Genomic DNA, 25572 nt, shown 5'->3' with positions numbered 1-25572 from the left:
CATACAGGATAATAGTTTAGCCAAAGAGTGCCTCAGGTCTTAGAACCGTTTTAACCTTTCGTGGAAGAAGTCGCAAATAAAGACAAAACGGAAACGGAAATTGTCTTTAACAAAACTGAGGTAGTTGCATGCACTGAAGTACAGTTCAATAATTTATTAGATTATATAAAACCAAAAAATTATGCAACTCAATGAAAATTGTGAAAAAAGTGAGAATTTCCCATGAAAATGTTGGCAAATATGAAATGAAAATTGGAAAATGATGTGCTAATAAAGGAATAATTTGTTCAAATATAAAAAATGTCGTTAAGAAAATTATATTTACAATGTGGTATCAAATAATAAGATTCTATTGTTAACAAATATATAAAATAAAAGAAAATAAAAAAGCATTGATACAAAGATTTAGAATACATACATGTTTTATAGCTAATTTCGTTTATTCAAAATAATAGACCGACATTAAATCCTCCAAAAAATCGATTACATAAGATTAATACCAAAACGATCGCTAAATACAAAAAGAATTAATAAAGTTAACAAGTTAGCAATAGAAAACATAAAAAAATAAAAATTTATTAAATGAAAAAATTAATTGTGACCTTAAAATATATTTCTGACGATTGTAACATGGATATGTTGAGAAGAACAAACATTTATTTATTGGTTGCTCAAGGATACACTTTGATTTGCGTTTTAAAAAGACTGCTGAAGCTAATAAGACTCCAACTAAAGTCAAACTAGTATAACAGCAGTAGGGACAAAAAGTGGCAAAGTTAAATGTAAAAAGTTGAATTTTCTCTTGAACACAAATTGAAAAAAGACAATTTAAAGTTAACATTTATGTTAATAAAAAAAACTTTGAAAATTAGGAAATTACAATACAATTTCCAGTATATGTTTCATTAATTTAAAAGTTAATTAAGTATATTAATCGTATTTAAAAAAAAATAATAAAATTTTGACAAAATTTACAATGAAAGTAATTCTTAATAGAATTTTTTCCAAATTTTTCTATTAAATTGATAATCCTCGGAAATTTTCTGTAAAAAAACTTTGACAAACTATATTTCTAGTGAACATAAAATATTGTAAATAAAATTATTTCATATTCAAAAAGAACTTTACAAAAACAAAAATTACGGTTTGTGAGGGCTCAAGATCAAATCGGGAGATCGGTTTATATGGGAGCTGTATCAGGTTAAAGACCGATTTGAACCGTACTAAAGACAGTTTTTGGAAGTCATAACAGAACACTGCATGCAAAATTTCAGCCAAATCAAACAAAAATTGCGGTTTCCAAGTGCTCAAAAATTATTATTATATGGGAGCTATATCTAAACCTGAACCGATATTGCCCATTTGAAATCTCCAATGACCTACATCGATACTAATTATCTCTGCAAAATTTCAAGCGTCTAGCTTTACGCGTTCGCCCTCTATCGTGATTTCGACAGACGGACGGACATGGCTACATCGACTCAGAGCGTCGAGAGGATCAAAAATATATATATTTTATGGGGTCTCAAACAAATATTTCGAGGTGTTACAAACGGAATGACTAGATTAGTATACCCCCATCCTATGATGGGGGTATCAAGAATCAAACAACATTAAAAGAGTGGGTTGCAAATTAAAATAAAAATTCCAAACCACTAACAAAAAAAAACCAAAGTTCGAATCCATTGACACAACTTTTGAAAGAAGCACAGAAACATGTGTATGCCATGGGAGTAATGTAGTTGATTCGAAATAAAGTCTGCCATTATAACACACAAACACATGCATTGAAAAAGACAACAATAGAGGCGTTTTCGCAATGAATTCGATAATTTGAACCTACCAACGTTTGGCCCTTGAAGCCTTCACACCTATTAGTGTCCGAAGATGATTTTCGTTATCCAAGAGGTCGAAACGCGTCACACTTTTGTAGGTGTTGTTGTATCTTCAGTCTTTAGTTTTTCATTGTCTAGAAAAAATTCTTCGATCATTGAGCTCGATTCGAACTAGAAATAGAAAAGAAAATTATAAAATAAAATGATCTTCACCTTAACATGCAAAAAACTTAAGAAAAAAAATTAAAACAAAAAATTGTAAATTTAAGAATGAGGTATAAAAAAATTCGGAAAAAAATATTTGCTATTTAATTTGCAGATACATGCAATGAGAACAAGGTATGAGCCCATTTTGTCAGATCCTACTGATGAGTTTGGTCGTGGTGCGAGCCAAAATCCCGATCCAGGAAACCAGTCACTGCTATAAAACGATAATAAGTGTTCTGCCTAACATTAAAAATAAGATTTTTTTTTATGTTTTTCTATTTGTAATAGAAACAGAGAACCCTACGGTTTCAGACGGACGATATCCGATTGTATGGATTTTCCTAAAAAAAATCATATATCAACAATTTTTATGAAGGAATGAATCAAGGAAAAAAGCGTTTATTTCGGCCGGGCCAAATCTTGGGTGCCCACCACCATGGATTCCGCTAAAAATGTACACTAATTAACTCCGTTAAGTTTATATGCTGATTTGGATTATAATTAGCACAGATGTTGGAAATCCGAACAGAAAATTGAGGCTTCTAGGGACTCAAAAAGATAAATGCGGTGATCGGTTTATATGGGGTTAATATCCAAATCTGAACCGATATGGCCCATTTGCAATCCCCAACGACTACATCAATAAGAAGTATCTGAGCAAAACTTCGAGCGGCAGTCTTGACGTATTCGACCGCTATCGTGATTTCGATAGACGGAGAGACGGACATGCCTGGTCGAGACAATCAAAAATATATATACTTAACGGGAGATCAATATTTCGAGGTGCTATAAAGGGAATGACTAGATTATTATACTCCCCAACACTATATGCAAAATTTCAGCCAAATCGGATTAAAATCGCGGCTTGTAAGGGATCAAGAAATCAAATCGAGAGATCTGTTTTTATGGGAGCTATATCATGTTATTAACCGATTTGGTCCGTACTTGGCACAGTAGTTGGGAATCATAACAGAACACTATGTGCAAGATTTCAACCAAATCGGATGAAAATTGAGGCTTCCAGGAGCTTAAGCAGTCAAATCGGGAGATCGGTTATATGGGAGCTATATCAGGTTCTTGACCGATTTGGACCGTACTTCGCACAGTTGTTGGAAGTCGTAATAGAATACTATTTGCGGAATTTCAGCCAAATCGGACACAAATTGAGACTTCCAGCGGCTCAGGAAGTCAAATCGGGAGACCGGTTTATATGGTAGCTATATCCAAATCTGAACCGATATGGCCAATGCCCAACGACCTACATCAATATTAATTATCTGTGCAAAATTTCATGCGGCTAGCTTTACGCGTTCGATTGCTATCGATTTTTCGACAGACAGACGGACGGACATGGTTAGTTCGACTCAGAATGTCTCGACAATCAAGAATATATATACCTTATGGGGTTCTGGATCAATATTTCAAGGTGTTACAATTGGAATGACTAGATTAGTATACCCCCATCTTATAGTGGTGGGTATAATAAAATTTTGATGACATTTCTTATAAACATTAAAGTGAAAATTTTTTACACAGTGCGACACCTCATTGAGCTTCAAACACCACTGACATTTTTTCTGAAGTTCTCGAAGTATTCAGCGCCATAGACGGACATGCAAAAATTATATCCAAAAATTATATTTAGACTAAATCTGTTGAAAACACATTTTTCGAACATTTTAAAGAAAATGAAATTTAATAGAAATGTTTAGAACAAATCTTAAATATTCCTATGAAAAGAAAATAATGTTTACTGTAGGAGGCCACCGTAGCGCAGAGGTTAGCATGTCCGCCTATGACGCTGAACACCTGGGTTCGAATCCTGGCGAGACCATCAGAAAAAATTTTCAGCGGTGGTTTCCCCTCCTAATGCTGGCAACACGCCGTTCGGACTTCGGCTATAAAAAGGAGGACCCTCATCATTGAGTTTAAACTTGAATCGGACTGCACTCATTGATATGTGAGAAGTTTGCCCCTGTTCCTTAGTGAAATGTTCATGGGCAAAATTTGTAATTTGTTGTAATCGAAAAACGAGTAAAAAATATGCCATATGAGAACGGATAGAGTTAACTCTTTGAAATTTGGCACACTGCACACTGGGATAGAATCGAAAAAAAACTAGTGAAAAGATGCCATATGAGATCGGGTAGAGATATCTCTTTGAAATTATAAATGGTTAGTAGTGAGGTATAAATGAAATCATATGCAATATTTTAAGGGCCTAGCTGGTCAGGGCGCCTCTTGTCAAGCCCCTTAAATTTGGTGATCTCGACATTACGAAAACTTGTTCGGACTACCAAATATTTATTTGTGGTCGGATTTCCAAATGGTTTTTTTGTTGGAAGTCTACTTAAAGTCTATAACCTATATTCTGGTCTGGAACTTTGGCCGAGATAGGCTTTGTTGGACGTTTTATGGAAGCATTTGTAGTGCTTTGGATTGGTGACAAAATTTACAACGACTTGCCGCCAGCTATCCAAATCCGATTATCTAGTCAAAAGTTATACTTTTTGGAAGACAACAGATTTTAAATAAAATGGATTTCTAGGTTTTTGTTAAAAAAATGTATTTTCATGGTTTAGTGTCTCTTGAGAAAAATTGTTTAAATACCTAAACTTTTTCTTCTTGTTTTGTAAAGAGGGCATGTTGATGATGTGTTTTAAGTGAAATTCGAACAAAATGTCAACTAAAACGAGTATTATATGTACTATAATGTAGGCAATTTTTTATCAATAAATTACAAAATTGGTACGAGTTCTCAAAACACAAAGCCCAGAACCCCCTTGTATGGTTTTTTTTTTTTGACTTCATATGTCCCCTAAACGCATGCAAAAAATGCCGATTTTGAAATAATCTTTGACCAAAATTAGTATTTAGGGGATTTTTGTGAAGAAATTCGGGTAAAATTTATATTTTGGTTTTTAAGGACGCTTTTTATCTGGAAATGCCGAACAAGTCAAAAAGATATTTTTATTAATTTTCTTCTTATTATTTTTTTTTAATTTGAATTTTCGTTTTCCGAAAAATGCTACATGCCTTTTTGTAGAGATTTTTGAGTATTCCAGTAATGGAAGAATTTTAGAAGTCGCACTACAAATGAACATTTGTCATCCCGAACAAGCTTTGGCAATGCCGAGCTGACTTACTTTAGGAGCCTGCTAAGAGACACCCGGACCACCTGGGGCCTTAAAATTTTGCACATAATATTGCTTAACATTTCAAATTTTAATGATTTAATTTTGTACTAGTTTGGAACAACACTTGCGGTGAATGCGGCGATTGCGCCTTCGAGAAATGATTAGTAATTTTTTATGGTCGGAAATTGTATTGATTTGGAAAAACCAATGCTGTTACACACCATGGTCTTGTGAGGCACTGAAAGCATCGATTCAAGGTCTCAAACATATTGGGTTGCCCAAAAAGTAATTGCATATTTTTTAAAAGAAAGTAAATGCATTTTTAATAAAACTTAGAATGAACTTTAATCAAATATACTTTTTTTACACTTTTTTTCTAAAGCAAGCTAAAAGTAAAAGCTGATAACTGACAGAAGAAAGAATGCAATTACAGAGTCACAAGCTGTGAAAAATTTTGTCAACGCCGACTATATGAAAAATCCGCAATTACTTTTTGGGCAACCCAATAGAATTGTGGGGCTATCGAGGCATAGGGCACTTTGCGATTTGTTTATAGAAAATTTCATGAAAAGGATATGGGGCTCTAAGAGTGGTAGTGTTGGCCATTTGGCTGATGTTCTTTTTCATTATTAGCGGCATACATTTCTCTTTATTATAAAATAATTTATCAAAAAAAATGCATTTTCTTTGAATACCAAAATAACACCTCTCATTGGAAAACCCTTTATGAAGCTTCCAATGAACTATAAAAGTTTAGAAGTATTTTAAAATGAAAATAAATACCGTAGCGCAGAGGTTAGCATATCCACCTATGATGCTGAACACCTAGGCTCGAATCCTGGCGAGAATTTCAGAAAAAATTTTCAGTGGTGGTTATCCCCTCCTAATGCCATTTGTGAGGTACTATGCCTCAAAGGGGTGGCGCACTGCGGCACGCCGTTCTGACTCGGCTATAAAAACGAGGCCCCTTATCATGGACAAATTTGCATTTGCAAACACAATAACAAAATTTTCCTATTTCAGTTTTTGTATAGTTTTAGAAGCACATTTTTAATTTCCTTTTTTTAAATTTCAGCCCCTTCATTAATCCGGTATGGATCAGCCATCTACTAGCGCCGATGCGGCGGCTGGTACTGGTCCAGATCCAAGACTGGAATTGATGGGCTCGTTTGTTATAAAATCACTGAAATTGAAACCGGAAAAATGGACTCGTGTCATTACCGTTGAGGAGACCAAAGGTGTCATCAAAGAGTTCTTAGATCGTCCCACACCAGTAGTTTTGATTATAATTCTGACACAATCTGCACAACTTTTACCCTCTACCACATTTCCACTGACACAGCTTAAAAGTAAAGGAGTCTATTTCATAAAGAAATATGTCCAACCCATACCACGAGAGGAATGCAGCAGTTTCATTATAAGCGGCGATCTAGCTACCCGGACCATAGATCAACTTTCGGCCTTGGTGGAAGAGGTATTAGTACCTTTGCTATCAAATGAGGACAATTACAAGACATGGCCATTTATGGTGGCCCAAGATGTACAAAAGCATGTGCACAGTTTGAAGAGTACCGTGCATCAGGTCAAGGGTCAGGTTAGTGGTGAGACCATATTGGCTATGCCAGTGGGTGTGGAGAAGATTGTGAAGGCAGCCAACGAGATCAGTGAAAATCCTCAGTTGCAAATCGATTTGTATTTGAAAAGTGCCATTGAGGGAGTGGTCATCAAATGGGCCACACAAATACATGAAGTGATAAAGGAAAATCCATCGAATGCATTTTTGAATGGACAAAATCCAACACCACACACAGGTAAGTTATTGAAAAAAAATGGAATGACAGAAGTTTAGTGCATAGCAAATTTTGGAAATGAATAATTGTACAAAAATTGGTTGTTCAAGATAAATTAGCGTGTAGGTATGCTATGAGTATCAAATAAGCTTTGCTTTGATCACATAATAAGCTTCAATTTAGCTTAAAATGCTTATATCTCCGGATTTTACTTGGTATAACAAAATCTACACTTTTGTGAGTTATGAAAATAAAATCGATTTGCATTAGCAGCTCTTCACCTACATGTTGGCATAATATTCATGTCTCTTTATGCCTATATAATACCACAATTTGATTATTTTTTTTTTATAATTTTCTATTGTTATATTTTTTTCTCGTTGGTTAGGAGTAGTAATCATTTAACCAACTTTTGTTAGAAAAGTTAAATAAATTATGCAGGTTTTCTTGAGCACCTAAAAGTATGCAATATTTTAATGCACCACTAACTAACTATTTATGAACTATTCTTTCATTCATTCTTATGTTCTTTGTCTCTTGTCTTTTCAGAGTTAATTTTCTGGAATAATCGACTTAAAAATCTCTCCTTTATCTTTGATCAACTACGCAATGAGCGCATACGAGCAATGGCCTTGGTACTGGAGCACTCAAGGAGCGCTTACTTTCCCTGCTTTCAAACACTATTCAAAAATGTAGTTACCGGTATGACAGCTAACGTTTTGTATAAATAATCTGTGTCTTGTGTTTTAATACCATGTACCATGTTGCAGCACTTGCTGAAGCTAAAGATATCACCATGTATTTGAATCCCTTAAAACGATGTGTCCAGCAGTTAGAGGAGATAGACTTTGCCGAATGCAAGCCTCTGCTCATACCGCTGATGCATGTGGTCTGCACTATATGGGGAAATTCACGTTACTACAATCATTCATCGAAAATAACGGTATTGCTAAGGCAAATTTGTAATTTGATTATACATCAGGTAGGCTGTAGTAAATATTCCATAAAAGGCGTGTGTATAACAGTTTGAGTACTTTAGGCCAAACGTTTCCTGGACCCTTCGTCCATATTTCATAGCGACATCGATGAAGCAATGCAACGCCTGACCTTATCTATTGAAATTTTAAAATTCTTTCGTGCTCTATTTGATCACTACAAAGAAAAAATTGCCGACTATTTCAAAGAGCCAGAGGAGAGGCCACCGATTAATTGGACTTTTCACCCAAATTCAGTTTTCAAGCGCTTTAATTCATTTCTAGAGCGTTTAACCACCATACAGTGGTAAGTATTTACCAGCAAGAAAGTGCAACCTGTACGTAAAGGACTGACATTTTCTTGTTTTGTTATCTTTTTAGGTTCTTCTTTACTGTGATTGAATTTCTGAAGTTAGAGAAAGTCGAGATCGGTGGCCTACGCGGCCGCCAGCTGAGTACACGCATTACGGCCGTTTATGTTGAGTTCAATCAATACTTTACGGCCTTCGCATCGAAGAGCTATGATGTTTTAGATCCCGATGATCTTGAATTCGATGTGGACTTTGAAAATTTTCAAATGCGTATACTAGAGCTGGACATGAAATTAGCAGCGATATTGTGTCAGGCATTCGATGATTGCTATAATCTAGAAAGCATATTTAAGGTAAGTTAAGAAATGTTAATAGTAAAAGTACAACATCTCTCCTGAGAGGTATTCTTCTAGTGAAGTCTTCGGTGTATGGTGAACAATACACCGAAGACTATGGTTGGAATGGAAAAGTTTGAAATGAGTTTAAAATGTTATACCGATCTTTAAAAGGTTTGTAGACTCTCGATTAAAGAAATGTAAGTTTTTAGCGTTTTTTAAACTTATATGGCATCAATGGTAGGTCCAAAGATTGAGGAAGAGAGTGGAACGGAGCGCGCCACAAGGGGGCGTTATGTTACCACTGACTGAGGTGAGATTTAAACCCGTCAGAACATAGACGATACTATTGCAATACTTGCCAGAATCTGAATCAGTAGGAGCCCTGATTCAGATTCTGTAGGTCTTGGAGATACCATACGATTACGCTATGCCTAAGTGTCTGAGTATTCACTCAAAGAAATCAGGAATCTGCCAATTTTCTAGGCGCCGCGTTTCTTCATTTTTCCATATTCGAAAAGGTTAAATACATGGGAGTGATCTTGTAAAGGAAACTGAACTACAGGTGCCACATTCAGTTGAATGCGAACAAGGCTCACAAAGGAGGTACGTAAGCTCGAAATAGGGCTTGAATCCGGAGATAGGCCACTGGCTCTACAGGAACTTTATTAGACCACGGTAGTGCGGACGTCGATGGAGAGGAAAGTGTAACATAAGAACGTTATAACAGTTTCGTTTGTGTCAAAACCTACTCGGGAACTGGAGACAATTCTAGATGTTCGACCCATATTTATTTTGCATGGGGATGCCACGGTGGCTGTGAGGTTTACGACGATGAGAGGGTGAACTGAAGATGAAGGCAGTTCATTTAATCAGGGAATAATCGAGGCGACGAAAATAAAACTGGGTGGATAGAGGTTTAGGACCGGATACTTGTGGTCGAGTGCGAGACATTGTTGAACGGTATTGGATTGAAGTCTAGTAGTTCATGCTACACGGATGAATTAAAATTTGTGGCAGGGAACTGGTCTATATCTGCAAGGAAAACCCAGGAAGACCGGTAATCTTGAAGTGTAAAGAATTAGAGGAACGAAAGGGCAGGTGGCTTGAAATGTGGCAAAATGACGCTAACTAAGAAGGAAGGAGGTTGCAGATGATTTATTGGATATATAAGGCCAGTGCTGATATATGGGTCACTAGTATGGAGGAAGTCTGTACATAATGACTGGCCTGGGAGAGAGTATGACGACTCTCAAGGTTTTGGAATCGAGGACAGTAAGATCGAAGTGCGTGGAGGAATGTATAGAACATCTGTACATACTCCGGGCTTTTGACATAACGCTGGCTTCTATTCCCGGACACAATGATATTACAGGAAATCAATAGAAGTTGGACAAATATGCCAGAAAGGACTCGTCCAAGGCGAGCGAACTAGTCACCGGTCTTACATATGTGCCATTTCTCGAACTACTGGATATAAAAGAGGGGGTGGTCAGTGCGGATCGAATCGTCGATCGAAGGTGTAGCTTTACTGAATCACTGAGCACTACAATAACAGCCGGTTGTACGTCCCGGATTGACCCGTTGAGTTTCTTCATTGGGAAGGGCTGGCGCCTTAGTGACGACTAGATAAAGCAAAAAGGCGAAGAACACTTCTTTCTCTATGAGGTCTTCTCAAATGCATAGTGAAGACGGCATGGTGCCGCCGACGACTCATCAAAATTCTACTCGTGGTCATGTGTTTAGATGCTTAGGACCAATGGTTGGCATGCACCGAGTAAACACTTAGGTAAGATTGAACCATACCGGAAATGTACAGACATGGGCTTTTAAAAGGGATCTTTTTGGCGTAATGAAAAGTATCATACTAGAAGCATTTTTCTGTTTTAATGTTCGTTTCTCATTTTAGGTATAAATACTCAAATACATGTAGCATAAATATTTTCTTAGTAAATTCCTCATTCTAACTACAAAAATTTACTCGTTTTAAAGTTAAATCTATGCACAATACATATATTTTTAACATTTTATTATATTTTAGCTTATCAATATTGTGGGAAGTGTTTTGGAACGGCCTAAAATCAAGGAACAATTTACCCAAAAATATTCGGAAATTGTTCGCATGTTGGATGAAGAATTGACCATTTGTGAGGATATATACGATAAGCAGATGTTTATGAGATCAGACAATTTGACACTGTATCCAGAGTATAATTGTCCACCGGCGGCAGCATTTATTCGTTGGTGCAGTCAATTGGAACGCAGAATTACTGCTCCCATGAAACAATTTCGAGCTTTGCAACATGAGTAAGTAGGAAGAGTGTCATATATTTAGGAAGTATTAAATTATTTGAAATACTCTCCCTTTCTCTGTTTATCCTCTCATACGATCTTTAACGATCCCTTTATTATACAACTTATACAACATTTTCTCCTTAGCATTACCAAAACTGAACAATCACTGGATATTATCAAGCGCTACGAACGTTTGCTTTTGAAAATCGGTGCTAGTCGCTCCTATGTCTTTGAAGATTGGACCGAGAAGCTGAACGAGCAGATCGAGAAAAATCTGGAGAAATCCTTGATAAAACGTGACGACAATAATAAACTACTTATAATGAATTTTAGTCCTGAACTTTTTTGTATACTTCGAGAGGTTCATTACTTGAAACAAATGGAAGTTGAAGGTGTTCCACAGGTTGCTTTAGATTTTGCCGATAAGGGTGATGTCTTTCGCACCTATACTCTCAACTTGGAGAAAACCATTGACTGGTATAACACCATTCAGGAGAATAGTTCAACAGTTGAACTAAAAATGATTGAGAAAGAAATTAAGCTCATCGATGATTTGGTGGAGGTGGGAATCAACGAGTTGGTATGGAACTCAGAAGGTAGGGAAAATTTAAGCAATCATAGCCAAAGTTGGACAATAAAACACTTTTCCATTGCAGACATTTTGAGCTATTTGGAGAAACTGCGCCAACCTGTGGCCGCTTTACAAAATCGCATGGATCACACCCAGGGTAATTTGAAACAAATTCGCAACATCATGTCCGTCTGGGTAAGGCAGCCATTGTTCGAACGCCGCGATGGCAAAAAAGACACAGTGCTGTGCATAGATGAACGTCCTGATCGCACCGCCAAGCGTTACGCTGAAATTCAAGCTGCCTCTGAGGAGATTCACAAACTTTTGCATGACAATATGCTGCAGTTTGATATGCAAGACAAGCAGGAGGACGAGATGTGGCTAAACTATGTGGACTTTGTGGACAATATAGTCTACGAATACTTGCTGAAGACCGTGGGCGTCAGTGTGGGATATATTGTAGAGAATATGGATCCAGAAAATAACTATGCCCCTCTGTTTGAGGCCCGCCTGGAATTGGTGGAGCCAAATATGGTGTTTGTACCCTCGCTGAACCCCGATGACTCCATGGGCTTTAACAACATGCTGATTGAACTGGTGCGGGATATCCTCAAGATGGGATCCCTTATTAAGCGCTTGAAGGCCAATGAGAAAAGCAGTTATGGTGATCTCATTAAGGCCAACCAAGACATTATCGATATGAGGAGAGAGATTCTGAATGGAGTGGATTTAGTCATGGAGGAGGCCGCCCAGTTCTGCCGCCAATTCGAGAGATACTCCTATTTGTGGCTAGACGATCGGCATGAGTGCATGGAGTACTTTTTGGAGTTTGGACGCATGCTGGATCCCGACGAAATCGAGCTGTTGATGATGAACGAGCCGGGAGCCCCCAAACCTTGTCCACCCACTATCGAGGCCTTCCGCGAACAAATCGATAACTATGAGAGTTTATTCAATGAAATTGAAGATATTGCTCCCTTTCAAGTATTCAGCTCCTGGTTCCAAGTCGATGTGCGTCCCTTCCGGCAGGCTCTCCTGAATACTGTGTGCAAGTGGGGCAACATGTTCAAGACTCATCTGGTTACGACAGTGACCTCGAATTTGATGGACCTAAGCAACTTTATACGCAAGGCGGATGAGGGTTTGCTGCAGTCTGTCAAAGAGGGTGACTACGAGGGCTTGGTCAGCATCATGGCCTATTTGATGCAGGTCAAGGAGCGTGCCGTCAAAACCGACGAAATGTTCGAGCCCATGCAAGAGACCATACAACTGCTGAAGTACTATGACATGGACATACCCGAAGAGGTGAATGTTCTGCTGCAAGAATTGCCCGAGCAATGGGCGAATACCAAGAAAATTGCCACCACCGTCAAGCAGCAGGTATCACCTTTGCAAGCCACCGAAGTGGTCAGCATTCGCAACAAAGTGGCCGCCTTTGAGATCTATGTGCTGCAGTTCCGCGACACCTTCAAGCACTATGACTTCTTCCGCTATGACTGCAATGATCCCTACCAACTGTGTGATCGCATCAATGACGATATGTATCGCCTGGAATGTGAAATGGCCGACATTCAACAATCGGGCAGCTTGTTTGAGGTTAACATACCAGAATTTAAGCTACTGAAGCAATGTCGCAAGGAGTTGCGCATGTTGAAAGTAAGTTTGAGTTGTTGTTTGGTTTGGTTTGCTGTATCTATTTTTGGATTTTTCACCTTAAATATTTTTGGCTTAATTTTCTAATTCAACTTTTTTCAACCTTCTACAAAGCCTTCCTGAGAATGAATTTTTTGAATTTTGTTATTCTCAAGGCTCAAGTATTTTTTTCCTAGGCTTATGCTGCATGCATTTTTTCTTATTGAAAAGCCGTATTTTTAAAAAGGTTCTAACTTTTGTTTTCTTTGTTGTTTTTTCGATTCCTAATCTTCCCTTTGTCTAGCAATTGTGGGATTATGTTTTCATTGTACAAACCTGCATTGAAGATTGGAAAACCACACCTTGGCGCAAGGTCGATGTTGAGAACATGGACATCGAGTGTAAGAAATTCGCCAAGGATATTCGTTTGCTCGACAAGGAAATGCGTGCCTGGGACACCTTTACCAATTTGGAATCAACGGTCAAGAATATGTTGACCTCGCTGCGGGCTGTGGGTGAACTACAAAACCCCGCCATAAGAGAACGCCATTGGAATCAATTGATGAACTCCACCAAGGTTACTTTTTGTGTTAACTCATATTTGTGTGTGGTCTTGTTTTGTTGGTTTTTTTTCCCTCAGCAATCCAAAGGATTGTCCATTGTAAATATGTCAAGATGTTCAATTCTATTGAAAAACATAAACATCGCAAAATGTATATATGTGCCAAATTAATCTTAGTCCTTGTTAGCTTAACTATGCTGAGAAGATGAACAAACATGGTGTTTTTTCGAGAAAGTAGGAGAAGAACAATTTTAACCGGGGAATGTACTAAAGGGCATCTAGATGATCCTTTATTTTTCTTCTAGTCAGCGAAACTTGGACTTTCAAGCTAACTTAGAATATAAAACTTGTGAAGAAAGATTCTACTTTTATCTTATACTTTAGCTATGGTTCACTGTTGTCTTGTCCCAAGGTCAATTTCCTAACTTTCAACAATATTTTGAGCTTCATTTAAAATCTTTGTCTTTAATAACAGACACAAAGTTAAGGATTAACCTACCATTTAAAATAAAAAATCCTTAATATGAAGGAAAATATTTTTCACCAGAGTGAAAAAAAAAATAAATGATCATCTTTCAATTAAGTTTGCTAATCTTGGCACAAACATTTTCTAGTGTAATTTTCGATCTCATGCCTCTTTCAACGTCGCATATTCTGGAAACTTTGTTTCATTTTCCAAGATTACTGAAGAGTTTTGTTGTAGCCTTTGGAATTAAAAAAGACAGCATTACAGGCTTAGCGAAAAAAAGTATCCCACCTACTTTGTGTCACTTTGGTTTGTGTGAACACTATCGCAACAATATCATATGACCAAGTATCTTGTAAATGAAAACAAATATTTGACAGAAACAATAAATTGTTGACATAAAACAATACGAGATGGACATTTATAGAATATGTGCAATTATCTTTTACATTGAAGAAAAGGTGAGAGGAGAATCGTCTATTCCGCAGAAAGAAAAAGAAAATGGAAAGACGTGAGTGTGAGCGAATTGAGATGTACAGGAGTCGGAAAGAAGTCCGGAAATTCTACCAAAGAATTAAACATCAAACCGATGGCCTTGGTGCAGGCATATCCTCCTGCAGAGACATAGAAGGAAATCTGGTAACTGACACAGAAAACTCGCTGAGGATATGGGAAGAACATTTCACCCAACTGCTAGAGTCCGATGTTGGCGTCGTAGAGGATACCGCAGAACCAATCAATGATGATGGTATAGAATGTTTACCTCCTAGTCAGAATGAGGTCCTAGTCGCAGTGACCCGACTAAAGAACAACAAGGCAGCAGGAGCCGACGGGTTACCCGCTGAACTATTTAAGACCGTTGGCGACACGCTGATAAGGCGTATGCATCAGCTTATCTGCACAATCTGGCTAGAAGAACGCATAACCGATGATTGAAACCTCAGCAAACTATGTCCCGTATTCAAGAAAGGACACAAAACGGAATGTGCCAACTACAGAGGAATAAGTCTCCTTCCTATTGCATACTAGATACTCTCGAGCGTACTGTGTGAAAGATTAAAACATAAAGTCAATGAGATAATTGGGCCCTATCAATGCGGCTTTAGACCTGTAAATCCACCCTGGACGAAATATTCATACTGCGCCAGAACCTGGAAAAGAAGCGAGAAGGACAAATCAACACCTACCACCTCTTTGTTGACTACAAAGCTGCCTTCGATACTCCTTTACGTTCCAAGGTATTTCAAGCCATGTCTGAGTTTGGTATCCCTGCAAAATGAATTAGACTCTACATGATGACACTTGCTGATACGCGTTCCTCAGTAAGAATAGGAAAGAATCTCTTCGAACCATTTAATACCAAACGAGGTTTCAGACAAGGAGACAGCCTATCGTGGGATCTCTTTAATATCTTGTTGCAGAACGATATGCAGATGTGAATACATATGCCACACTGATCACAAGAAAACACATGCTACTCGCCTATGCCGACGACATCGATATCATAGGTCGGTCAACGGAAGTAGTAACTGCAGCCTTTGAAAGAATCGAAAGAGAGTCAGTGAAAATGGGTCTGGCAGTAAATGGAGATAAGACGAAATGGATGGTTTCAACACCCAAAAAGCCTTCTACAACCGAGCAGGTAAAGAAAATGGAGAAAGTTGGGAATCACAACTTTGAGATAGTCAGTAACTTTATCTACCTCGGCACCGCCATAACCGAAACGAATGACAACAGTTTTGAGATTAAGCGAAGAATAATACTAGCGAACAGATGTTACTTTGGACTAAGTAGGCAGTTTAGAAACAAGGCCACCTCTCGACAGACGAAGATTGCACTATACAAGACAATGATACTACCCGTGCTGTTATATGGTTCTGAAGCATGGGTACTTGTGAAAGCAGATGAGGAAGTGTTTGGAGTATTTGAGAGAAAGATTCTTCGTAAAATATATGGACCAGTTTGCGATAATGGAGAATGTAGGCGACGTATGAAACACGAGCTGTATGACGACGATAGCATAGTTAAACGCATCAAAATACAACGGCTACCTTGGCTAGGTCATGTTGTCAAAATGGATGAAGAAGCTCCAGCAATGAAGTCTTTTGAAGGCAAACACGGTGGTACCGGGAAGATCAAAAGACCGATATATAGATCAAGTGGTGGGAGACACCTCGAAACTTGGTGTCAGAGATTTTAGAATGAGAGCAGAAGATCGTGGCGGAACAGTGGATAGTGGAACAAATATTCTGTCATAGCCAATTAAAGTAAAGTAACAAGTCATTCATTCACTAAATTTCAATTGCTTATTACTTCCTTTTGTACTAAAAGAAAGATGTTGGTACGATTTTGACTCTTAAATGCATATGGATTTTTGGGATTTTAGTTGAGTTTTGGGTTATGGTGTATTCATATATTGAATAGCCAGTTCAAAAATAAATTTTAACTCCCCAAAGAATCCAAAAAGGTATCTTCCATGAATCGACGAAAGTTTGAGTTATTCCACATAAATATTATTTTCAGTGGTATTGCTGAAAACACAATATACCTAAGAGGATTACTTTTAGGAAACTTGTCCAAAAGGGGAAATGTATACCCCATACCCAATGAAGTTAAAAAGTTTGAAAAAGAATCACTAGATGGACCCTTTCAATGTTGCCTACCACAAAAACACCATGTTTGTTACGGTAATCCAAATTAGACTCTTCGAGACAATTGAAGGGATCAGTTTGGATTTGTAAATAATGTAAATACCCACCTACTTCACAACCATATTGAGGCCCATCACCCCATTGCCATTCATTCATATCGTTTTAAGGACCTTTGTAAATATCCAACTTGTACAGTCTGTTGTAAATACAAAAACAATCACCTATCTTTACAGAGTTTAGCAGCGCTTCCCAAGGAGATAACCGTAAGTTGTCATTTCTCGTCGATAATAATCATTAATTCTGTGATGTCCTTGTTAATCTCGTCCTTGTCATTTAGTCTGTGTGTTTCTGTGTCTTATAATCGTATGTTTTATATGTGTTTTTCGAGTTTTGTTTTTCCAAGACGTCCACTTACCTAGATCTTGTATAGCACCTCAAACTGCATGAAAAATCGCATGATTGAATGTTTCTTAAAAATCTGCATGATCCATTATTTTAGAATTTGCATGTTTTTATACATAAAATATTTGTTATAAATGTCATATGTGTCTGTCTATGTATATATTGTCTATGTATGTGTGCGTGTGTGTGTGCAAGTGTTAAACAATCGAAATAGATGGAGTGATCGATTTCGTTTTGATTTAAACATTTCCTCCCCCCTTCGACGATGACAACAACAAATTTAGGTCAAATTCATAATGGACCATGAGACAACATTAGCCGAACTACTTGGCCTGAATCTGCACGAGTGCGAAGAAGAAGTCAAAAATATCGTAGACAAAGCCGTCAAGGAAATGTCTATGGAGAAAATCCTGAGAGATTTAAATACCACATGGTCTGCGATGGAATTCGATCATGAGCTTCACCCACGCACCGGATGTAATCTCCTGAAAGCCTCGGAAGAACTCATAGAGACTCTCGAAGATAATCAGGTTTGTCTACAGAATCTCATAACATCCAAGTATATCGCCCATTTCCTCGAGGAGGTCTCAGCGTGGCAGAATAAGCTGATGATCGCTGATCAGGTAATTACGGTATGGTTCGAGGTGCAACGCACTTGGACGCATCTCGAGAGTATCTTCATGAGTTCGGAAGATATTCGCAAACAGCTACCAGTCGACTCGGATCGCTTTGATCGCATTGATGCCGAATTCCGCATACTCATGGATGAGATGGCAAAGTCCTCGAATGTTGTGGCATCCACTAACCGACCCGGGTTGATTGAACGCTTGGAAAATCTTCAAAAGGAGCTTACACTGTGCGAAAAGGCACTGGCAGAGTATTTGGAAACAAAACGTTTGGCTTTTCCTCGTTTCTACTTTGTATCGTCGGCCGATCTCCTAGATATTCTCAGCAATGGCATACAGCCGGAAATGGTCACCAAGCACTTGACCAAGCTCTTCGATTCCATAGCCCGTCTCAAATTCAATCGCGACGAGAAGAACGAAGTCGCCTCGGCCTCGGGCATGTATGCCAAGGATGGCGAATACGTGGAGTTCCACGAAGTGACCAGCATGCGCGGCCCCGTAGAAGTATGGCTTAATCGCATACAGGCAGCCATGAGAGTCTCCCTGCGTCACTATGTCGGAGACGGCGTGGTTGCCTATGAGGAAAAGCAACGTGAGCAATGGTTATTCGACTATCCTGCCCAAGTGTCACTCTGTGGCTCCCAGATCTGGTGGTCCACCGAAGTGAACATAGCATTTAGCCGCCTAGAAGAGGGTTACGATAATGCCATCAAGGATTATTACAAGAAACAGATCTCCCAGCTGAGTTTGCTCATCTCCTTGCTTCTGGGCGAACTCACCAAGGGAGATCGCCAAAAGATCATGACCATCTGCACCATCGACGTTCACTCCCGAGATGTTGTTGCGAAAATGATTCAGGCCAAATTGGATTCGGGTTCGGCATTCATGTGGCAATCGCAGCTGCGCCATCGCTACGACGATGTCGAGAAGGATTGCTTCGCCAATATCTGCGATGCAGAGTTTCGCTACAATCACGAGTATCTAGGTAACACGCCACGTCTCGTTATTACTCCCCTCACAGATCGCTGCTACATTACGCTGACGCAGAGTTTGCATTTGGTAATGGGTGGAGGCCCCGCCGGGCCAGCTGGAACGGGTAAGACAGAAACCACTAAGGATTTGGGTAGGGCTATAGGCATTATGGTCTACGTGTTCAACTGCTCCGAGCAAATGGATTACCAGTCTTGCGGCAACATTTACAAAGGTCTGGCCCAAACAGGGGCCTGGGGATGTTTCGACGAATTCAATCGAATCACAGTGGAGGTCTTGTCTGTGGTCGCCGTTCAGGTAAAGTCAGTGCAGGATGCCATACGTGATCGCAAGGACAAATTCAACTTTATGGGAGAGATCATCACCTGCGTGCCCTCAGTGGGCATCTTCATTACTATGAATCCTGGCTATGCAGGACGCACGGAGCTGCCAGAGAACTTGAAGGCCTTGTTCAGGCCATGTGCCATGGTGGTGCCGGATTTTGAGTTGATTTGCGAGATTATGTTGGTGGCCGAAGGATTCCAAGATGCTCGGGTTTTGGCCAGAAAATTCATCACTTTATATACGCTGTGTAAAGAGTTACTGTCCAAGCAAGATCATTACGATTGGGGTCTGAGGGCCATCAAGTCTGTGCTGGTGGTTGCCGGATCACTGAAGGTAGGAGAGAGGGAGAGTTAGATACTTTACTGCAACTTTATTTTAACCATGACTTTCTTTCTAGCGTGGTGATCCTGGCCGTCCCGAGGAGGAGGTTCTCATGAGAGCTTTGCGTGATTTCAATATACCCAAAATTGTCACCGATGATATGCCCGTCTTCATGGGCCTCATTAGCGACCTGTTTCCGGCCCTGGATGTACCGCGGAAGCGTGATCAGGACTTTGAGCGCACCGTCAAACAGGCAGCCTCAGATCTTCTGCTGCAAACCGAGGACACCTTCATACTGAAGGTGGTCCAATTGGAGGAACTGCTCGAAGTCAGACATTCCGTTTTTATTGTTGGTAATGCTGGCACGGGTAAGACTCAAGTGTGGAAAACCCTATTGCGCACCTACCAGAATATCAAACGGAAGCCCATCTTCAATGACTTGAATCCCAAAGCAGTTACCAATGACGAGCTCTTCGGCATCATCAACCCCGCCACCAGGGAGTGGAAGGATGGTCTGTTCTCGGTGATTATGAGAGATCAAGCAAACATAACGGGCGATCAACCCAGGTGGATTGTGCTCGATGGTGATATCGATCCCATGTGGATTGAGAGTTTGAATACCGTAATGGATGATAACAAAGTCTTGACTTTGGCCAGCAATGAGCGCATTGCGTTGACGCCTTCGATGCGTTTGCTCTTTGAGATTTCGAATCTGAGAACAGCCACTCCGGCAACGGTATCCAGGGCAGGTATTTTGTATATCAACCCACAGGATTTGGGATGGAATCCGTGAGTTATACACAACACAAATGGAGGTTTAGGAAAAATTTTAAGACTTTTGTTTGCGCATTTCTAGGTATGTCACCAGCTGGGTGGAGACACGTAAGATACCCTCGGAGAAATCAAATTTGGTTATGCTCTTCGACAAATACATACCCGCCTCGTTGGAGACCATACGAGTGCGTTTCAAGAAGATCACACCGATTGCGGAAATGGCCCACATTCAGATGTTGTGCCATTTGTTGGAGTGCTTTTTGACCCCGGCAAACACACCAGCCGATTGTTCCAAAGATTGGCATGAACTTTACTTTGTTTTTGCCTGCATTTGGGCGTTCGGCTCGGCTATGTTCCAGGATCAAACCATTGACTACCGGGTAGAGTTTAGCAAATGGTGGGTTAATGAGTTCAAGACTGTGAAATTTCCCGCAGGTAAGGAAGAGAGATAAAGAGCTGTTAGACCAAAAAATTACGAAATTTATTTCATTGTCCTTACAGGAGGCACTGTCTTCGACTATTATCTGGATAATGAGACCAAACAATTTCTACCCTGGACTGAGAAAATTCCAAAATTCGAATTGGATGGCGATTTACCTTTACAAGCTGTCCTGGTACACACCTCGGAATCCATACGCATACGTTTCTTCTTGGACCTGCTAATGGATCAAAAGCATCCCGTCATGTTGGTGGGCACTGCGGGCTGCGGCAAAACCGTGTTGATCAATGAGAAGTTGATTTCACTCTCGGAAAACTATGCTGTGGCCAACATACCCTTCAATTTCTACACCACCTCGGAAATGTTGCAAAAGATTTTGGAGAAACCCCTGGAGAAGAAGGCGGGACGCAACTATGGCCCCCCGGGCAATAAGACCCTCATCTATTTCATCGATGACATGAATATGCCCGAGGTGGATTGCTATGGCACAGTACAACCGCACACGCTCATGCGTCAACACTTGGACTATGGCCATTGGTATGACCGCAACAAGCTGACCCTCAAGGATATACACAATTGCCAGTATGTGGCCGCAATGAATCCAACAGCCGGCAGTTTTACCATAAATCCCCGTTTGCAAAGGCATTTCTGCGTTTTGGCTGTTAGTTTCCCCTGCACCGAGTCCATCACCATGATGTATTCATCGATTTTGTCCCAGCATTTCATCAATGCCGAGCAAAAATTCAATCCAGTTGTAATGAAAATCACTCCCAACATAGTGGCTGCCACTTTGACCCTACACAACAAGGCATCGCAGATCTTCCTGCCAACTGCTATTAAATCGCATTACATATTCAATTTGAGAGACATAAGTAATGTATTTCAGGTGGGTATCGTGTGAAGCAGGTGGCTTTTTTGTGACGTTCAATTTGGTGATAATTTGTAATTCTTTCATTTTTTAAATGTTTAGTGCCATGAATTTTATTTAAACTTTGCAGTTTTGTACCCTTATTAAAAAGAGATTTTTTAAAAAATCTACAAAATCGCATAGTTTAAGTATTGCCTTATGTCCTTGTCATTGACGACCAATTGACAAGGAAAAAATATATGTGTTTGTGTGTTTTCCCCTCCACTTTTAGGGTCTACTTTTTAGCTCTGCCGATTGCTTGCCTATGCCAACAGATCTCATACGCCTGTGGCAGCATGAGACACAACGTGTCTATGCCGATAAGCTAACCGATGAGAAGGACATCGACAGCTTTACAAAAATGCAACACGACATTGTGAAGAAATCCTTTGAAGAAATCGACGAATCGGTTATATTTGACAAACCGAATATCTACTGTCATTTCGCTGGAGGAATTGGTGAACCTAAGTACATGCCAATAGTGGCATGGCCTGAGCTTCACAAACTCCTCCAGGAGGCAATGTCTTCATATAATGATCTTGTGGCTGCCATGAATTTGGTGCTCTTCGAGGATGCCATGATGCATGTGTGCCGCATTAATCGAGTTTTGGAGTCGCCACGAGGCAGTGCCTTGCTGGTGGGTGTGGGAGGTAGTGGCAAACAGTCATTGGCTCGTCTGGCCGCCTTCATATCCAGTTTGGAGGTGGTGCAGATACAACTGAAGAAGGGTTATGGCATCAGTGACCTCAAGGTAGGAAAAAACCAAACAAAATTGATCAAAAGCCTTATACTCCGCTTCTGCTTTTCAGAATGAGTTTTCTGGTCTCTATTTGAAATCTGGCTTGAAAAATGTGGGCATTATGTTCCTCATGACAGATGCCCAGATACCCAGCGAAGACTTCTTGGTTCTGATCAATGATATGTTGTCCACTGGCGAGATTCCCGACCTCTTCCCCGATGATGAAATTGAAAATATCATTGCCGGTGTACGCAATGAAGTCAAAGGTGCCGGTCTAGTGGATTCCCGTGAAAACTGTTGGAAATTCTTCATAGACCGTGTACGCAAACAACTGAAGATTGTGTTGTGTTTCTCGCCCGTTGGTTCCACATTGCGGGTCCGTTCCAGAAAATTCCCTGCTATTATAAATGCCACCTCCATCAATTGGTTCCACGAATGGCCACAAGAAGCTCTCATCTCGGTGGCCATGAACTTTTTGTCCAAGAATGAAGTCTTGCCCGAGCACCATCGCGACTCAGTGGCCAAGTTCATGGCCTATGTTCATACCTCGGTCAATGCCACCTCCAAAGTCTATCTACAGAACGAGAGGCGTTACAACTACACCACACCCAAAAGTTATTTGGAGCAAATCAGCCTGTACTTGAAACTACTGAATGGCAAACATGAGGATTTGCAAAGGAAGATTGTGCGTTTGGAGAATGGCTTGGAGAAGCTGAGATCGACAGCGGTGCAGGTGGCCGACCTCAAAGTCAAACTGGCTGTCCAGGAGGTCGAATTAAAGGAGAAAAATGATGCTGCCGATGCGCTCATAGAAATTGTGGGCATTGAAACTGAAAAAGTCCAAACCGAAAAGGCCTTAGCCGATGAGGAAGAAATGAAAGTTGCCATCATTGCCGACGAGGTATCGAAAAAGCAAAAGGATTGCGAGGAAGATCTATTGAAGGCCGAGCCTGCCTTAGTGGCGGCTCAAGAGGCTTTGAATACTTTGAATAAGGCCAATTTAACTGAATTGAAATCATTTGGCTCCCCACCCGGAGCCGTAACCAATGTGACAGCCGCCGTAATGGTACTTCTAGCGCCAGGTGGCAAATTACCCAAAGATCGCTCTTGGAAGGCTGCTAAAATAGCCATGGCCAAAGTTGATGGTTTCCTAGACTCACTGATCACCTATGACAAGGAGAATATACATCCGGAAATCATAAAAGCCATTCAACCCTATCTGAAAGATCCCGAATTCGAACCGGAATTTGTGCGTTCCAAATCTGGGGCAGCTGCTGGTCTCTGTGCTTGGGTGATAAATATCATTCGCTTTTATGAGGTCTATTGCGATGTGGAGCCTAAAAGAAAGGCTTTGGCAGCAGCAAATGCAGAATTGGCAGCTGCTCAAGAGAAGTTGGCGGGCATTAAGAGGAAAGTTGCGGTAAGTAATAATTTTCAATGTTGATATTATTTTTTCTAAATATTACAATTTCGATGAACTTTTCTACAAGGACAAAATTTCGTAGAAATTTTCTACAAAGCCCAAATTTCAAAGAAATTGCACTTTATTAAACTTTCTCAGGCGACCAACTTTTGACGGATTTTTCTAAAGACAAAATTTCGATAAAATTTTTTTTGAAAACAAAATTTCCATTACAATTTTCTTTAAAACAAAATTTCGATTCAATTTTTTTAAGACATAAATTTATAAACAATTTTTTAAAACACCAAATTTTTATTAAATTTGTTTATAGGACCAAGTTATGATTAAATGTTCTCTAAAAACAAAATATCGATAACATTAGGTTTGGTAAAAATTTTTGTAAAGCATAATTTTGATGAATTTGTTTTTACAGACACAATTTCGATGAAAACAAAATTTCGATTTCTCAAGAGAAAAAGTAAAAAAGTAAAAATTTTAATAAAATAAAATTTTTTCACAGGCAAAATTTCGATGAAAGATGAAAATTTGATATTGATTACAATTTTTGTAAAGACCAAACATCGATAACATTTTCTCTAAAGAAAAATTCCGATTAATTTTTTTCTCTGAGAGCAAATTTCGATAAAATTTTCTCTAAAGTCACAATTTTGATGAAAATTTTTTTGAAGACAAAATTTCGACAAAATTTTTCTAGAGACATAAATTTCGATAACAATATTCTGAAGAAATAAAATTCGATAAAAACTTTCTAAAGGCATAAATTTCGATAACAATTTTCTGAAGAAATAAATTATGATAACAATTTTCTGAAGAAATAAAATTCGATAACAAGTTTCTGAAGAAATAAAATTCAATAACAATTTTCTGAAAAAATTTTCGATAAAATTTTTTAAAAGACCAAATTTCTATCAATTTTTTTAGAGGACTAAGATTCGGTTAAATTTTTTCTAAAAACAAAATGTCGAAAGCATAAAGTTTAGTAAAATCTTTTAAAACTTAATTTCAATGAAATTTTTTTTACAAACAAAATTTCGATGAAAGTTTGAAAAAAATTCGACTAAAATTTTTGTAAAGACCAAACTACGATAACATTTACTCTAAGAGAAAAATTCCGATTAAATTTTTCTCTGAGAGAAAATTTTGATAAATCTTTCTTAAAGGCAAAATTTCTATAAAATTTTCTTTGAAGACAAAAATTCGATTACAATTTTCAGAAGACATAAATTTCGATAACAATTTTGATTAATTTCATTAAGAGGACTAGGCTAGGTTAGGTTGAAAAGAGGGTGCGGATATTAATCCACTTCATGCCACTATGGACATACACCTAAACCAGTTGTCGGCTTGTTGTACACTCTAAAAGGGCCAGAGGTCTAAGTTTCAATTACATTTCATATATCGATAATATAAGATATGATACAATTTTTTTAACTTAATTTCGATGAAGTTTTTTTACAGACAAAATTTTGATAAAAGATGAAAACTAAATTTCGATTACAATTTTTGTAAACACCAACTTCGATAACATTTTCTCTAAAGAAGTATTCCGATTAAATCTTTCCCTGAGAGCATATTTCGATAAAATTTTCTCTAAAGTCAATATTTCGATTCAATTTCCTAAATTTAGAAAAAATATTCTTCAAGCTTAATTTTTAATACCTTTTGTCTAGAGATAAAATTTCGATGAAACCAAATTTCGATCAATTAGCTCTAAAGACAAAATTTCGATAAAATTTCCTTTTAAAAGGACCTCTAGTCCTTTTTTTGCCATAAGAAATTTATTGACATATCCTCAGCGAAATTTTCAGGTGTCTTTATGTTTTAGGATGACATTGAAAGCATTGTAGTTTTTGTTAGTTTC

The 25572-nt window shown here is 38.8% G+C and overlaps 2 protein-coding genes across 5 annotated transcripts in view; one reads left to right on the top strand and one right to left on the bottom strand.

Annotated features, from left to right (window-relative positions):
- Positions 1-25572, bottom strand: part of LOC106091280 (circadian clock-controlled protein daywake) — a 758551-nt gene that overhangs the window by 86901 nt on the left and 646078 nt on the right. For 2 of the 4 annotated variants that reach the window (XM_059364142.1, XM_013257874.2), the window contains one exon: positions 419-511. The exons of the other annotated variants lie outside the window; for them this stretch is intronic. The gene's annotated coding sequence lies outside the window, so the exon portion shown is untranslated. The remainder of the gene's footprint in view (positions 1-418; positions 512-25572) is intronic. 4 annotated transcript variants of the gene reach the window in all.
- Positions 6273-25572, top strand: part of LOC106090626 (dynein beta chain, ciliary) — a 34410-nt gene continuing 15110 nt past the window's right edge. Inside the window, exons 1-15 of the mRNA XM_013256930.2 lie at positions 6273-6990; positions 7519-7671; positions 7740-7951; positions 8009-8250; positions 8325-8607; positions 10631-10896; positions 11029-11480; positions 11541-13111; positions 13392-13664; positions 17453-19441; positions 19506-20218; positions 20286-20638; positions 20705-21528; positions 21782-22300; positions 22359-23708. Coding sequence (XP_013112384.1) covers positions 6273-6990; positions 7519-7671; positions 7740-7951; positions 8009-8250; positions 8325-8607; positions 10631-10896; positions 11029-11480; positions 11541-13111; positions 13392-13664; positions 17453-19441; positions 19506-20218; positions 20286-20638; positions 20705-21528; positions 21782-22300; positions 22359-23708 — 9918 coding nt within the window. The remainder of the gene's footprint in view (positions 6991-7518; positions 7672-7739; positions 7952-8008; positions 8251-8324; positions 8608-10630; positions 10897-11028; positions 11481-11540; positions 13112-13391; positions 13665-17452; positions 19442-19505; positions 20219-20285; positions 20639-20704; positions 21529-21781; positions 22301-22358; positions 23709-25572) is intronic.

This window comes from Stomoxys calcitrans, chromosome 2 (assembly GCF_963082655.1).
Source record: "Stomoxys calcitrans chromosome 2, idStoCalc2.1, whole genome shotgun sequence".
Classification (NCBI taxonomy): Eukaryota; Metazoa; Arthropoda; class Insecta; order Diptera; family Muscidae; genus Stomoxys; species Stomoxys calcitrans.
This window is presented reverse-complemented; position numbering and strand designations above follow the sequence as displayed.